This window comes from Podarcis muralis, chromosome 9 (assembly GCF_964188315.1).
Source record: "Podarcis muralis chromosome 9, rPodMur119.hap1.1, whole genome shotgun sequence".
In the NCBI taxonomy this organism is placed as follows: Eukaryota; Metazoa; Chordata; class Lepidosauria; order Squamata; family Lacertidae; genus Podarcis; species Podarcis muralis.
Window position 1 is genome coordinate 26,067,310 of NC_135663.1, and position 17,494 is coordinate 26,084,803.

The window sequence follows — 17,494 nt, forward strand, 5'->3', positions numbered from 1 at the left end:
TATGCTGCAGAAATTAGGTGTGATATTGTAGAATACACCATGATGATCAATAGAGTATGTATTCAATCTAATCACAGAATTGTGGAGTTGGAAGGGACCACATCTAGCCCAACACTGTGCAATGCAGAAATCTTTTTGCCCAACGTGAGGCTCAAACTCACAGCCCTGAGATTCAAAGTCTCATGCTCTACTGACTGAGCTATCTTATTGAGTGATAAACTCAACCTGCAGAATATTTTTTTAATGGCCACCATCTTTTTTTTGTCATTTTCTCAATAAGCTTTCATCCATAAGACTATTTTATATAAAACACAAAGCCTATTCAGATACTACCCATGACAAATCCATCTAAAAGTTTAATTCCCTGTTGAAAAAAAATTCCACAATTAAAAGCAATTTTAAAATCCTGACTTTATTCCAGAGTACTTAAAATGTCATTATAACAATTAAAAGAACTACATTTTCAAAGGAAAAGCTCACTTTCTAGTGATCTATGATTTTCACAGCCTTTTGTGTACCTTTTGATGCATGTAACTAGACCAGCCTTCCCCAACCTTGTGTCTGATGCTTTGAATGTCAGATGCGGCTGATGGAGATGTAGTCCAAAGCATCTGAAAGGCATCAGATTGGGGAAAGCTAACTAGAGTACTGGTGGGACATAAAACAATTAACAAGTTTAAACAGTGATTTTCAAGGTATTTTAAATAATTTACATAGAAACAGCACAAAGTTAATCACTCGTTTTTTGTGATAGTGATTTTCTTTTAGACTTTTCCTTTTCCTTGTTCATTTCTTCTTCCTCCTTCTTCCTTTCCACGTAAGATTTAATAATGTCATTCAATTGCTGCTCACATTGGCTAACGTGCTGTAATCCATTTTTTCTTCCTGTAGTGAAACAGTATAATTGTATATTAAAGCAATCTTAGTTTTTAATATTTACCCACTAAACAGAGTGGCCTAGATACAAGAATCTACAAAGCATCTGCACACCCAAGAGAGGTTTGGATTTGGGCTTCTTGTACAACAGCCTGCCATGCCTGTTAAAGCTGAAAGCTAATGTTTTAGCTGGTGCCAAAAAGTCAACTAAGGACTATATTTACTTGTAAGTATTTTTAAATCAGTGTGACTTTGTAATGTAAACATGTTTAGAATCAACCTAACAGTTACAATAGTTACACATACACCACACTGATTTTTTTCATCAGGAATAAATGTTTCCCTATTAAAGAACTTACAAGTATTGACACACAAAGAAGGTTATGTTTTATTGCACTAGATTCTCTGGGAACAATATAGCTATATCTGCCTATATTTTAAAAGTAAGCTGATTTACCTGCACAGTGCTGAATGATACATCTCCATAGTTTGTTCTTGCTTAGACAGTTTTGATTTCCCACTATTAATAAATGTCGCTTCCCTCTGGTCAATGCCACGTTCACTCTCTTTTCTGAATCAATGAAGCCAACCTGTTTTGTCCTTACACAGGATAATATAATGATTTCTTTCTCTGCTCCCTGGAAGGCATCAACAGTGGACACTTGGACTGCTTTAATTTGGGAAGCATCTGAATGTACAGCATTAAGCAAGTTACAAATCTGTAGACAAAAACAGATCCAGATAATTACATTTATTGTTTTGCAAATTAAATAAAATTAAAATAAAATTTTTATTAATAACTTGATACAATTAAGTTTTGAACTTGCTCACAACAAACAGACATGCAAAATGTAAATATTAATTAAGGTTCCTTCTGGCTTGAGACAGACTATCACCCTACTGAAGTATAACCATTTCTATGCTTATTGAGAAATTGCTATCTGTCTGTAAAAAGAAGGGTAATTTTTAATTAACCTTCAGTTAGTTTTGAATGTAATGATGCTTAGCAAAGTTAGAAGGTCTCAATAAGAAAGCAAGGAAAAGGCTTGTTGGAAAACAGAAAATTAAAACAGAAAACTAAAGTTAATTTTTACATCAATACTGTACTGATAAACATTTTACTGAAATGTGTTTTGGTGTGCAACATATACCTTGCTCATTTGTGATTTATAGAGGGATATTACTCCAATCATGTTTCCTTCTATTCCACTGGCAATCAGAGACTGGATTAATTTGACAGTGAAAAATGATTCTGCCAAATTGTGGAAGCTGTTGTCTTTTTCCACCTAGAGAAAAAGAAACAGACATATATTATGTAATGTAAGAAAGCCCATGAGATATCATCTGGCCCACTTGGGGGAACAAAGAAAAAAACTTAATTCATAATAATTTCGGTCTAATTATCATGTAGCCTTTGCGATATAGTTTCCAATGCGATTCTAACACACATGGGTTTGAAATGATGTGGAATGCTGTATACTTGTGTGAAGAAACTCCCACCCAACAGGCAAAGCCATTTCAACAGTGTTCGTTTGAAATTATCGGTAAGTCGTTCCAGTGATATTGCTCTCTGCCCAGAATGGGAGCTACTTCAGAGATAAAGCTTCCTTTTCCCAAATGGAGATGATCACTGTGGAAAGTGGGGCTGGAAGTCAGCTGTGACCAGCTGATCAATGGTGACTTCAGGATCAGCTACAATTAGGCACTCCCAGTCAGGAGTGCCTGAAGGTAGCGAATCCCTGTCCAAAAGGGGACTTCAAACAGTGCCATTCAGCTGAACAATGCTGTTTTCAAGCTCTGCTGGGACCTTTCTTTGCCACAGAACTTGAGTACAAGCCATGCTGCAAAGGAAAAATGGTGATGCCAGGTGATTGACAGGTGCATAGGCCACCTGTCAAAGTGGCCCACTTGGAAGGGTGGGGGGAGACATACCGATGGATCTTGCCTACAAGGTCAAAAACGTTATTTACCCCTTTGCTAAATGGCCAAATAACTCATATAAAAGCAGCCTTCAACATTTCAGTCATATGTAGATCATCACAATTGATGATCAAAGAAGTCCTGTGTTTGACTGCAATATTTGAGACTTCCTTCCATGTAGTTTCGGGTGAAGGATTTAAGCCTCAAAAAGAGTTGTGGCCTACATATTGAGCAACATCCTGAATATGATTTTTAACCAAAGTGTACTTCTGTCCCAAAACAGAAGGATAAGATTTTAAAGCAGCATTGCATTATCCAAGTCTCAATTCAAGTAAAAATATTTCAAGGTCAAAATATTGATTAGTTGGCTGCATAAGGAATTGGAAAAGCTATGAAAATTAAGCCCTGGGAAAGTGGGAGCTGGACTGTGCTTTAGTAGCATATGCAAATAAAAGAACAAAGGGGACAGGCAGATGTTATGGGCAAATTTATAGAGGAGACGTCTATTAATGGATATTAGTCACGATGGCTTTATGGAAGCTTTAGTTTCAGAGGCTCTATGCCCCAAATGCCAGCTACTGAAAAGCAGCAACAGTAGGGGTTATTGTCCTCTGCTTCTATTGCTACATAAACACTGTATTGCACCTTCAAAAACAAGCAAGTTTCAAATCCAGAACTGATGCCTTGGTTTGTAACCAACTTGTCCCAAATAATCCAACACGGCTCTGGCAATAATAAAGCATGAGATAATCTTAACAGTTTAAACATAAATATATCATGTACCTGCTCTAAGCCACTGACGTTATAGAAACAAAGTGTTGGTAACCAGTCAATCAGAGGGCTTCGATCTGCTTCAGAAATGCCGTCCAGCAGGCTCCCCTCATAAAACAGGTCATTGGTGATGGCAGATATAGCAGGGTGACAACGATACTGCGTCCTAAGCAATATTGGCTCATGTCCCTATGAGAGGGGGGTGGGGAAGGAAGTTGTTGTCAGGCTGTACATACCAGTACTAAAAACTACCTATATTTTTAGGATCATGTTATATCTTTTGGTACATTTCAGAAAGCAAAATGAGTAAGAGCCATTGGGTCACAACTATAGCCAGACATTGTGAGTTTGAGCCAGAGAAATGCCATCAGAAGGCAGTGCACAGAAGATGACTTTTCCACATAGACCTTCCTCCTGACAGCTCCCAGAATGGGGTTGGACGTTGTGCATGGAGCAGAGAGGGATGTCTTCAAAATTAAGTTAAGAAAGCAAAGTTCTATCACATAATAAGGTTAGCATCATAGAAGGAGTATCTTTTTTAGAATGAATAGCAGGACATACCATCAAACAGAGTCGATCGAAGAGGGTTTGCTCCAAACCATTACTATGTGCACTTTCAGACCCTTGAATAGTGGGTGGTAGTTGCTTAGGATCTCCAACCAAAATAAGCTTTTCACACTCAAACCTATAAAAAAAACCCCACTTTTGACCATCACACATTATTTATTTTCTTTTTAAAATGTGTGTGCTGCCTTTTAGTCCTAGGTTTTAACATCAACTACACCATTGTACAAAATGAAGTTCATTCCCTAGTGCCCTAAAACGAAATAATATAATTAAGAATGCAGTCTGTGGCTACAACTACAGGGAATTAAGCTTTCATCTTCCTTGCAATCACAAGCCAACCTCTTTCTCCAAGTCCTGCCTTGGCCCTACTCTCTTTAGACATAGACTTGGGCTCTACCTTGCACCACAGAGAACTATTAGGATTCTTTCTGACCACAGCATGATTAGTTATAGCTCAACAATGAAAGAACCTCTGAAATACCTCTCAACACATGGGAAAATAATATCTGGGATACAGCAATGTCTGAGTTTCACCAGACACAGGAAGGTGAATAAAGGCATAACGGAAAGAGATAATTTCCAAGAAATGTAGACCTCTTTCTTTAACTGTGTACATGACCAAATTCAAGACCTTGCTATATCAGCCACTCAATCTTCTCAGTGGAGGGGTTACGTTAAGTAATTATGTTTGAACATTGAATGTTTAAGCTTATGTCTAAAGTCAATGGATAGAACAAACATCATTAGATGCATTGCTGGGTGAGTGTTTAATGGTTCTTGTATTTGTTTAAAAACCAATTACAAATTAGTTGTAAAGAAAAATAGGCAAGTTCCGGCCAAATGTAAGCTCTCTTAAGCATCATTCTATGTATCATTCATTTCAACAGAACAGACTTAAATACATGCTTTTTTTAAAATACCAGGGCTTAGGACAGCTAAAATTTGCCTGGACTGTGACTGGTTATTTGCCTTTATGATTTCAGTAACAGATCTTTTCAACCACTTTGCATATCCCACCTGGGACTGACTGCCCTCTCCCAGCCTCACTATCCTGGGTCTCCTTTCCACGCATGACAAAAGCATCTGAACAAACAAATATTCAAAATGGCAACATTCCTAATTCTGCATGCATACACTTAAAACTACTTACTGGAATTCAGAAAACTGGTGAAGAAGAGACCTACATACTTTATTCCAGTTACATCATTTGATATTTTTAGTGCAGACTGCAGTCATTGCTGCATAAAACCTTACACACTGCTGCATAGAACATTTAGTCAATCTATTTTGACTAAATCATTTCCTCAAGATCATAAGCTTTTTAATACATACAAGAATAAGATAAGAAATTCAACCCTCAATTAGTTGTAATATTAAAAGAGGCAATACCTTGCAATAGGAAGAAGCGATGCAGGTTCTGTCATCTGACTGCACTCATCCAGAATTACTATAGGGAATTTAAGATTTTTCATGCAAGAGAATGGGCAGGCAGCACAGGTAGCTCCCACTACCCTTACCTATGTTATGGGGGGGACGGGACAAAAAGAAAAATTTCCATGTGTATCTTTCATATAGCCATATGCTGTGGGTTCTAATGCTTAAAACAAGTTACTCACACATCTCAAAAGTGATTGAGACAGTGGCAAGGGGAAGGGAATCAAGGCTCAGTGGTAGAGTGGTCATGGCACTATGGTTTCATAGAATCATACAACCATGATTTTATTCCACCATCATTGCACAACATTAGTACAGAACGTACTTATTTTATGCTACTTAATTTTATTTCACCTGTTGCAGGAGAGCTTTGTTGGTTCCCAGCTTATGGAGTTCAATGGTCTTTCTTACAAAGATCTTTTCTGCTAGGGTTAAATCATCCTTCATCAGAGCATGCAATTCTTTCAGTTGTTCGCTTTCAGATCCTGAGCCAGCATGCAAGCTTGAAACATATTGTTCAATTGTAGATAATAATATTGAATGAAAACAATGTAGTCATAGTAAAGAAACATATGTAAAAGACACCCTTCTGTTTTCCATGTAGTTTGGTGATTAAATCTAGAAATAGGTTCCTTAAGATAGTAACAAAACATGCCATGTGCATAACCTGTACTTTGCTTTATTTGGCAAATGATACAAAAAGTAAGGGACCAAATGTTTCAATGCGCCCTCATGTTTACAAAAAACAAAAACTAAAAAACACCTCCTTTGCACCCAAAATTTAGAAAGTCAGGGATTGGTTATGCCAGAATTTTTTAATTTTTTTTTTTTGTATTTGCAGGGACTCTTTTATATGAAGGACCATTCAAATATTCTGTAATAATAACAATCCAGCAACATCTTTTTTATTTAAATATGTATACATTTCCCTGTCATTGGCTGCTTTCAGAATGACTTATAAAAACTGAAACAATCAATGTAATTAAAACAAAAAATCAAGATGACAAAACAGCAGTACAGCACAGCAAGATGTAAAACTGGCAGATGATTAAAACACAGGATAAAAAAGAAGGCCCTTTGGGGAAAATTTAAAAAAAACCTATCTGCCTGGTACAAAGACAAAGGAGAAAGACATCAGATGAACTACTCTGAGTTGAGAATTCCAAAGATGGGGTGTCATTACCAAAAATATATTCTCTTTCATCACTACCTGCCTTACTTCAGAGAGCTGCTTGGGAGCACATGGAGAAGAAGCTCTGACGATCAATGCAGTGTATGTGTGGGAATGTATGGAGTAAGTACTACTCCCATTTTAAATGTCAGGAAGATATAAGTCTGGTTCAGATTCCTGATGGTACCACATGGCCACCGGTAAGAGGGCACAGGGCTACATGGAAGTGTTGATTGACTAAACCTGCAGCTCTGTGAGAAGCCGATAGCTTAATCAATATGATTTTGTATACTCGTGGTGCCTTGGAAAGATCACACAAATTGTGGCCACTGCTTGTATAGGTTCCACGAGGCAGAACTGGTCATACAACTGGGGTCTCTGCGCAAACCTTGCTTGGCTACAAGCCAACTGGTAGAAAACACAATTCAACAGGGGTCCCGTGAAGAGGGCAAACCGAGCCTCAGTCAGATTAGGGTTGGAGCTATATGCATACTTATTTACCAACATCTCCAAGGAACTGAGTGGGACTTACTATCAACAACACACAATATACTGGCCTGGAAATGTCTTGCCTATGGCTAAGTGGCAGACCAACTACAGCGCCCAAGTTCTAAATGAGTAACTTACTTCGCTTCCATTGTTTCTCTCACACACGCAAAATTACAGCTGGGGAATTTGACTTAATTATTTCAAGTTTTCAGTGTGTGTGTGGTATTTCATTCACTTTCAAATGATATGTCACACAAAATGTTCTATTAAATAGCAACAAACAGGCTGAAGATTTTAGGCATGTTACCTGTGAGGAAGAATTGGCTTAGCAATTTTTCTAATACTTCCCACTCTAATAAATTCTTCAAATCCAAGATCTAGGAGGCTGTGGGGGAAGGAAAAAGACACGAACTAACATTTATTATAATGAATTCTAGCACCTTTATTTTAATTTCATCTTTCCACATTCTTTATTCTTTACCAATCAGTTTTAAAACAGGAAATGTTCATATGCAAACTTGGAGAATGCCAATGCTTTCGGAGAAAGTCTCTACCAATGGTAGCAATTCTGGTGAGAAGCCAAATGACTGCTTCAGGGGCAAAGACAGAGTAACCAGAAGCACTAGGAGGAGCCAGTAGAAGGACTCCCATTGGTGCAACCGGGCTTCTCCCCCCGCCCTGTACACCCCCAAAATCTGCATGTAGCTTTAAAAAAATACAAGGCAATATGGATACACCATTCATACAGTGAAAAGTGGTATTCTTTTCATAACTCTACAAAAGGTTGCTTTCGAAAGTTAGTTTGGAAGTGCCTTCTATACAACATCCCTAACAAGGAAAGTGGAAGACACATTGTGCTACTTTGAAGGATCCAGGGAAGGTGGCAGAGTTTATGAGTTAACAATGCAAGCAAGTTATTGAAGCAGCAAGAGAAAAACAAAACATGTCCTATGCAGAACAGTATGTACTTACCAAAGCAGTACCCTGTCCACAGCAACATTTGTGGAAGAAGAGATCAGTACTTTCCATGGCACCGACTTTTTGCCATCAGTTCCTTCACCGGTTTCAAAGATCTGTACTAAGAATAAGATAACAATGGCCAGCAAATAACTTTTTCCAGATCCAAACACACCTGTATGTAGAGAAATCAGAGATTCAGCCCAAGTAAATGCAAAATAACATATAAAATATTCTTAACCACATATGCATAGATGTAACTAACTAAACAAAAAGAGTTATGGGTACCACAGTTGAAAGTTCACTAACAAAATCATCTGAGTGTGCTGTGATAGTGGCAAGTTGAGACAAAACTCTCTCCTAAGTTTTGTTATAACTTGCATATCACCTTTAGACGTGTGTGGAAGGAGATTAATAAAAATAATAACAACAGCAAGTAGAGCATCCTTAACTTAAGGAGCATGGAATGTTTTCTGCCATGGGGCCAGCAATGATTCTGGAGTGCCCAAATTTATGCAGTAGTTTAGCTACAGTGCTACAATCTAAATCTCCACCGAGGACTGGCAGGACTTAACAGGGTGATGGGGCCACCATGGTCCTTGCAGTCCATCTGCTCACACTGGGTGGAAGGGTGGGGTAGGAGAAGCGTTGGGCCACACTGGAGCCAATGCAATGGAGCCATCAGATCCAAATTGGGTCCAATATCATCAAGCAGTAACAGTAGACCCCAGGCCAGCTCAAGCCCTCCTCCTCTCCACAGCACCCTCTTTCAGGACTTTCCATGGGCTGCTGAACATGGGCCCTTGCTGGAGGCAGACTTGTCCACTTGTTTGGTGGTGCAATGAGGAGTTGCCAGCAAAGTGAGGGTAGTCCAATAAATGTTTGAAATAAAGACAGAACTGTAGAAGCAAGCTATTTAAGTTCATATAAAACAATTTACCGTGTATGATCGTTATTGGAAGGGCTTGCCGTTTCCCAGTTTCTGTATCAATTCCTTGCAATGTCATCATGGCACCTATCTGAATCAGTGCCGTAGCCTGATCTTTATTCAGATGAAATGTCTGAATCATATTGTTTGCCAGATTTATAATAGTTTCTGGACTCAGGGCTCCCGTAGTTATTGTATTTGTGTTTAAGGCAGGTGGTTTAAATTTTCGCTTGTTGACTCGGCTACTAGAAGCTTTAAAAGACCTAAAAAGTACAATATTGGATACATTTAGAGGCAAATTGTCATATAATTAAATCACACCTGTGTTAATTAAAGGATTTAAATCAGGAGAGAGTGAAAAGGCAGTGTCCAACATTAGTTATACTCTGAGTAGACCCACTGATACCAATAGATTTAAGTTATTTCAATGTGTCTAACTTTGAATATCACTAAGCTATATAGTTTTAAATGAAATTTATTTACATCACTAAATGTATGAATCTGCATCCATTTTTAAAATAAATTACGATCTTTATGACTCTACATTCATACATTTCAAGTTGTTTTACTTTTTATCTAAATAGTTTGCCACCTTTTCAGTCCCCCCCCCCCACCTCAAATTCAATTTTTTTTTGGGGGGGGGGGTGCACACATGCACACACATGAGCAGTGGAAATTGTGCTCCTCTTAAAAGTCATTGTTAACCAAAACAATTTCATCATCACCTATTTTGTCTGATTTTAAATATACAGAATCTTGCAGCTATGACAATTCGCCTACAGGTGCTTAAAGTAATTTTACTAAAACAAATACATTTCACTTTGGTTTTTGAAAGTTTTCTTAGTTTTCAGAAAATTGCCAGAACACAGTGAGTGCAAATATATGCTGTTAATAGTATCTGCACAGTCTTATCTTGTATATTTCCAAAGAGAAATTAGTTTGCAGTGTTCATTCTATGCAGCATAAAAAATTATCCTTTCCCACCTATTTCAAAAGATGGTACAATCTACAGTTTATAAAACTGAACTGAAATATAGATAGTAAAACTACCTACTTTGTTAGCAGATGCTCCATTATTGGTAAAGTGCCTGAACGGATGTTTTCCTCTATATTTCTCAAAGTTGTAAGCTCAGTGCTAGCATTGCAAACTAGCAAAGCATGAACAATCACTGAAGAAGAAGAAATGTTACAAGGAAGAAGAGTAACTACAGAAAATTAACACTTGCATGACTGTTTGCCCCTCCCCCAAAAAAGTAAATAGCAGACGTAGGGAACTAATCTGGATTAAGGGCCCTGGCTGGAGAAAGGGAATGGGGATTCAACCCTTTGACCACCACTGTGATCTCAATATAAATTCAACTCCCTGTACCTACTATTGTACTAGAAAAAGCTCCCATTCACACCAATGTAAGCTATTCTATTTCGATAAGGTAATTATTCGATAAGGTAATTATAATATGTAAACTCCAAATAGAGTATGCTTTTTTACTGTATTTTAAAACAAGGCTGTAAATTGTTTCATGCCATTTCTGTTGCAAGACTTAAATAAATTTTTCCTTTTTCGAATATACCTCAGAAGTCAAATGGCTTCCGCTGAGTTATTTTCAATTTTCTCCACTGAATTTGCTGACCACCCTTTGTACCTTGGTTTTCGAACATTTCAGAAGTTGAATGATCTTTGGGAACAGATTATGTTCAAAAACCTAGGTACCACTGTACTTAGTTCCCCTGTTTCTTATATCTGTCACTATGTATGCTGTCCACACACTTTCAGCCATGTCTGTGATCCTCCAAGAAAGGTAATCAGTTGTGTTTCTACCCAATTCATTCTTACCCTATCTCCACCCCTACTTTCCTCCTCTCCCCAAGCTACCAGATATCTCACTTTAGGATTAGTTAAATAAATGAAAACATTACTCAACTTTCAAGGGCCAAATATATGAATACCATTTAATAAGCTTTTCAAATTAACATTATTTCACTTGTAGCATCACATCTCTACGGTGATTAAAAAATTGTTCTAGGCATTTCCTTCACGCCTATTAGATCTTTCATCTTGCCATCATTTCTCTTGGGCTTTTTCCCCTTTTGCATACCAAAAGTTTGAGAAATTGATAATTCAGTTTCATAGCATATTAAGAATTGGCTGTATTTTGAATTTGAATCATCTGTACTAAGATGTTGATTTAAAAAACAAACTTACTATTTGAGCGCCAGTTTGAGGGACTGTAACCTTTGAGAGGTACCAACTCCAATTCATTGCTAGAGGATGGTCCGAAGAAAACACTGCTTGCAATGAAAGTATCCAAGGGTTCAAAGGTCAAAGTCTTGGAAACAACCCAAAGATCATCTGTCAACACAGTAAATGAGTTTTATCAGTTGCATCAAATCACCAGCTTCTGAATGGACAAAATCAAATCTGGACTAAGTCTTTCGGAGAGAATAAGTTATGTCCCATCTTATTTTTTACTTCCTAGTTCTGTTTGTTCCAGAGGAGTCTTGTGTGCTTCGCCTTCTTTAAATAAACAAACAGTGTCAGGTAAATTTTGGCTGCAATCCTATGCATCCTATTGAACTAATGGGGGTTACTTCTGAATAGAAACATAGATTGTTCAGTATATCTATTTTCATATTAAGTATTAGTGTATTCTCAAGATTTTTATTTAAGGTTGTAGAGCTTTTCCCCAAGGTTTGTTTTAATTTTTGTTATGTGTGGCACTTTAATCTTGCACTAATGGGAGTGGGGAGTTATGACAACTGCCTACACAGGTTAATTTATAAAATGAAATTGAATTGATATGCAGATTATCCACTTGTAGCAATAACCCACTTTTTAACCAATTAAGGCATAAACAAAAGGACAATTCCAGGATACCAGGATTAATTCTAACAAAGTGACAGCCTTATCAATTATTTGATATATCTAGAATAGCGCCCCCCCAACCCCTGCAAAAAAAAAGAAAAAAGGCTGCAACTGAAGATGTGCTGTGTTAACTGTGGATTGAAGCTACAAAATCTATTAGTAACCAAAGTATCAAGGAGCTACAAGTGGTCTTCACACATCTCACTTTCCTGACACAGTCAGTACTAAGTGTTCTTATGTGTCCTCTTACTTCTTATACTAAGATTAATTAGTATTACTTTCATCACAGGTGGCTGTGTCATGAAATTGATATGGTATTCCTTTGAAAGCTGCCTCCGTCTGCGTGAGAATCATGTGTCTTTTAAAAAAGGAAACAACCCTGTTCAAACTTAATTAGCAAGACATATTACCATATAATACTTGTTTGGTCACTAGAACTAGAGAGAGGACTGCCCATACAGTCTCAGACACCACTTTCCTAAATGAGTTCATTTCACTAGACAGAAGCAACGTATAGCATAAAGGTCAGGGTGCAATGCCTTTGAACAAAAAACTATGTATGAGCTATATAAATCAGGCCACAATGGAAATGGAAATCTTTTCCTCTATGCAAGTCAACACCCTGAAAATGGATATATGTACATATATACACACATATGCAGTATTTCCAAAGACAAACCTTAATGAGAATATACTTCAAAATAACTGAGGCTCCTATGTGTAATATCAGTGATTTTAGTTACATTTTGCCCCATTACAGTTAGATGACAAGAGTCCACCCACCTTTGCTGTACGCAGATGAATGCTCCTTTTGGTTCAGCTTAAGATATAATTTGCTCTTAGAATCACAATCAAGGTTCGCATTCGCAATATTGAATTTCTTCAGTTTACCAAATTGTTTCCTTTGAACATCAAAGGCTTTCCTATTAAAAAAAAGAGAGAGACAAATATACTGAATAAGACCTTATGATTTCTATGCTGCCTTTAGATTTGACACAAATACTCAAGGTGATTTACCAGAAGACTGCAACAGAGTAAAAAAACCCAAATGAATTATGTGAACAACCACATATACCACATGCAATATTGATCAAATAACTATTAAACTCTTCATTAATATTAAGAAATGTTGATTTAAAAGCATCCAAACAGTTTCATACAGTTGTTTCAGGGAAGAATTTCTTGAACACCATGATGCATAACAAATATTAAAGCTGAGGTAAAGTAGCTGATCACCGAAGAATTGATGCTTTTGAATTATGGTGCTGGAGGAGACTCTTGAGAATCCCATGGACTGCAAGAAGATCAAACCTAGCCATTCTTAAGGAAATCAGCCCTGAGTGCTCACTGGAAGGACAGATCCTGAAGCTAAGACTCCAATACTTTGGCCACCTCATGAGAAGAGAAGACTCCCTGGAAAAGACCCTGGTGTTGGGAAAGATGGAGGGCACAAGGAGAAGGGGACGACAGAGGACAAGATGGTTGGATAGTGTTCTCGAAGCTACCAGCATGAGTTTGACCAAACTGAGGGAGGCAGTGGAAGACAGGAGTGCCTGGCGTGCTCTGGTCGCGAAGAGTTGGACATGACTAAACGACTAAATAACAACAACAAAGTAGCTCTATGAATATGTGCCACTGCCTTGATGTTACTGGGTCTCATGCTACCTGCACTGATACTCTCAGGTAATATTGGGGCTTTTTTTTATATGGACACTTTTCCAAAATAATATGTGAAGGTCAAGTCTGAAGTAGCAGAGAACATTTGTGATTATTACCCTTCTCTAACGAAGTATGATGTCAGACCAGTAGCTCAACTTCTACTGAGCCAGGCAGTAATATTCATGTTTAGTTAACATACCTCATCAGAAGCTGGCATTCTTCATAGAGGGAAACATTTTGACTCCTGAGGTAGGTTCCAATACTCTTTGTGTCATGAAGTACAACACCAGGCCTACTTTCCTTCTGTCCAGGGTTTACATCCTCTAGCCACTTAAAAAAATCGCATCGATTACCTCTAGGAGCATCACAGGCGTAGAAAAGGCGGCCCTAAAACAAAATGCAAGCCCAAAACCTAAGTTATATGGAACAGGCTGACCACCCTACACCAGCTTGTTAAAAATATTAAACTTCACTTCTGAAAAAGATTGTGAAAGTTAGGGAAAACTAAGCTTCATAGAACCATGGTTCCTCAAGAGCAAGATCAGTAACCGTAGGAAAGCTACTCCCTGTGGTGGCACCCATGATCTGAAACTGTCTGCCTTTGTTGGGTTGTTTCTGTTTAGCACTTCTGTGTCTACAGTTTTGGCAGAGGTTTTCAACCTTTGGTAGTCCATGGCTCCCTTGACCAACCATATTCTTTACTCGGGGGTTCTGTATCAGGGCACATTTAAGTGGAAATTCTCCCATTCCGTCCCTGCCCCTTTTCAGCACTGTTCTTGGCACGTGTGCAAGTAGGAGAACATGTGCTGATTGCATTCAAGTGGGGATTCCCCTGTACCTGGTAAAATTTATGTTGTTTCGTCATTTAGTCGTTTTGCCTATCATTTTTTAAGGCGTAGAATTTGAGCAATAGAGATCATTAACCCACTTGCCAATGTCAAGTGTAACTTTCTGCAGTTTTATCCCTTATCCACGATCCAGCCAAAGTTAGGCACTTTAAAGTTCTCACATCTTGAAACCCATTCCCAATTTGTCTTGACATAAACGAGTCTTAAAAGAGCTTGACATTGGGTGGAGAGTACTCTTGAAAAGTTATATCCCGTTAAGTTCTAGCTGCATTGATCAATGACTGAGAACACTCCCAAGATTAACAGATCCTGAAATAGCCTCCCACTTTTTGGACAACACCCTGGGGAAAAACCAATCACACTATTGAAAACTAACATAGAGCCAGTGTGGTGTAGTGGTTAAGAGCGGTAGTCTCGTAATCTGGGGAACAGGGTTCGCGTCTCCGCTCCTCCACATGCAGCTGCTGGGTGACCTTGGCCAGTCACACTTCTCTGAAGTCTCTCAGCCCCAATCACCTCACAGAGTGTTTGTTGTGGGGGAGGAAGGGAAAGGAGATTGTTAGCCACTTTGAGACTCCTTAAAGGGAGTGAAAGGCGGGATATCAAATCCAAACTCTTCTAACATAGCATATGCTTAGCAGCTAAATAAACAAAACCAGGAATGCAACCCATTATTACATCTAGTTGTGCCCTGAACCCATTTATTCTGAAACACGTTGCATTGAAATCAGGGGGACCTCAATCCAAATAAATTAGCATAGGAGTGGGGTACTACAGCATCTCATTATTATGATGTCCAAAAAAAACCCCAGTCATGGTAATTAATCATTTTTAAAAATATTGATATATATATGATAAAAATGCAAGCTCATTCATTGAACACAATTCTATATGTAGCAATTTAGATATTCTAACCATTCAGTTTTACAAAAATATATAAATCTATGGACTTATGTATGAAATGACCTTCAGCATGTATTGTAATATTTCTGTAGAGTACACTTGAGATTACTCAAGAAACTTACCTTATTTGGACCTTCTTTCTTAACCATAACAAGTTTACTCGCCATCTTGTGGTTGCAGAGAGGGGCTGAATTCTCTTGTCCTTGCCCTCTTTTCACTGAGGTATAGAAGGATATATCCACTTTTTCCAGAGCTCGGTGTAGTTTTTGCGACAGCTCAAACAGCAATATGTTTAAATGTTCTTTACACAAAATAGAAACAATAAAAAAGTTTAGTGTTTTTTTAAAAAAAGTTCAGTGTAGTGGGGGAAACCTATTAACTGTAAATACAACTCCTTTGTGCGTCAAATATTGTTAATTTGAGCTCCTCCAGAAATCTCACCAGTTTCTCACTGCAACTCTTTAAAGGTAATGGAATCACTTTTAAAATCTAGGCCTTTTTCTTCCCCTTTCACCAATGGAAATGTGATCTTGTGAACAACAGTGAGTTTATTGCTTTGGGAAAGGTGCGGTAACTGAGAGGGTCATGACAGGAGAGTTGCAAGTATTCCTGAATGAAGCAGATTATTTTGACCCACTTCAATCTTGGTTCCTGTCTGGTTCTAGAGCTGAATCAGTCTTGGTCACCCTAATGGATTATCTTTATCAGTTTATTCTTATTTGATCTCTCCATGACTTTTGATACATAATCTCTCAGCAGTTTTTGATTGCATTGACCATGGTATCCTCCTGAACCAGTTCTGTCTTGGGAATAGTTTTACAGCGGTTCTAGTTCTATCTTACGGGACGCGGGTGGTGCTGTGGGTTAAACCACAGAGCCTAGGACTTGCTGATCAGAAGGTCAGTGGTTCGAATCCCCGCGACAGGGTGAGCTCCCGTTGCTCGGCCCCTGCTCCTGCCAACCTAGCAGTTTGAAAGCACATCAAAGTGCAAGTAGATAAATAGGTACCGCTCCGGTGGGAAGGTAAACGGCGTTTCCAGGTGCTGCTCTGGTTCACCAGAAGCGGCTTAGTCATGTTGGCCACATGACCCGGAAGCTGTCTGCGGACAAACGCCGGCTCCCTCGGCCCATAGAACGAGATGAGCGCCGCAACCCCAGAGTCGGTCACTACTGCACCTAATGGTCAGGGGTACCTTTACATTTACCTAATTCTATCTTGGCAATCAGTTTCAGGTTGGATGTCATTTTTCAACCCCATGGCACTTATGCTGAAGGATGCTGCAAGATACCATCTTGTCCCCAATGCTCTTCTATATGAAACTGTTGGGAGCAGTTATTAGATTTGCAGAGGTGTCCTCGATACACTGATAACTGATTCTTTGTCTGTAACACATGACTGAGAAGAGTCCCTGAAAGTCCTGGATCAGTATCGGGAGTGCTCCTGGATTCATTCTGCTGCCCTCAGTGGGCAAGAGTGCCTTTTACCAGCTTTGACAATTAAGACTGCTATGGTATGGCCATCTCTGGACTGTAATAGCCTGACCATTATCTAGGCGTTGCATAGGAAGCAATTCGTAAATGAAGTAAGTAAATAAATAAATAGTTACCACAAAGTGGCCCCCCAGAAATATACAACTTGCGAATTGTCTTCAGGCAGTGGCTAAAACACCCAGTGATTGCTGACTTAGAGGAAGAATCAAATACGTTTTCCACAATTTTCGGTTCAATACTTTGAACAATAGCAAATGTTTTGAAGGTTTTCCAGCTCAGCAACTGCAATTCAACTACTCCCAGAGCACTGGCAATGAAGCATCTAAATAGAGCCAAAGTCCTGCCTTCTGCTTATCCATGGGTTTGTGGCTTTTATAATTTTTTCTCATTCGTACTTCATATGTAACATACTGTATCTTTTGGTATGCCATTTGTTTTTCCCAAGGAAAACTACATATTATGCTGAGGAACCATAATTAGAACTCCTGATAGTCTTATTTGCAATTAAAAACAAATTTGCACTTAAATGTTGGGGTGAACAGCAATTATGGGAAATTTAATCCTTCTACCCATTCTAAATTGGTCCCCTAAAAGTTTGTTAATCTTGGTTGGTGGGG

The 17,494-nt window shown here is 38.5% G+C and overlaps 1 protein-coding gene across 5 annotated transcripts in view; it reads right to left on the reverse strand.

The window, feature by feature from the left end:
• Positions 1-393: 393 nt before the first annotated feature.
• The window catches only part of ZGRF1 (zinc finger GRF-type containing 1), a 30,248-nt gene continuing 13,147 nt past the window's right edge, over positions 394-17,494 (reverse strand). For 3 of the 5 annotated variants that reach the window (XM_028742979.2, XM_077933929.1, XM_028742980.2), the window contains 15 exons: positions 15,509-15,687; positions 13,835-14,022; positions 12,760-12,899; positions 11,317-11,463; positions 10,168-10,282; positions 9,126-9,376; positions 8,201-8,360; positions 7,536-7,613; positions 5,923-6,070; positions 5,524-5,651; positions 4,129-4,252; positions 3,580-3,756; positions 2,028-2,162; positions 1,334-1,595; positions 394-885 (listed from right to left, as the gene is read on the reverse strand). In XM_028742979.2, coding sequence (XP_028598812.2) covers positions 731-885; positions 1,334-1,595; positions 2,028-2,162; positions 3,580-3,756; positions 4,129-4,252; positions 5,524-5,651; positions 5,923-6,070; positions 7,536-7,613; positions 8,201-8,360; positions 9,126-9,376; positions 10,168-10,282; positions 11,317-11,463; positions 12,760-12,899; positions 13,835-14,022; positions 15,509-15,687 — 2,387 coding nt within the window. In that variant the 3' untranslated portion in view covers positions 394-730. The other 2 variants (XR_013394158.1, XM_077933930.1) reach the window with 2 other exon arrangements.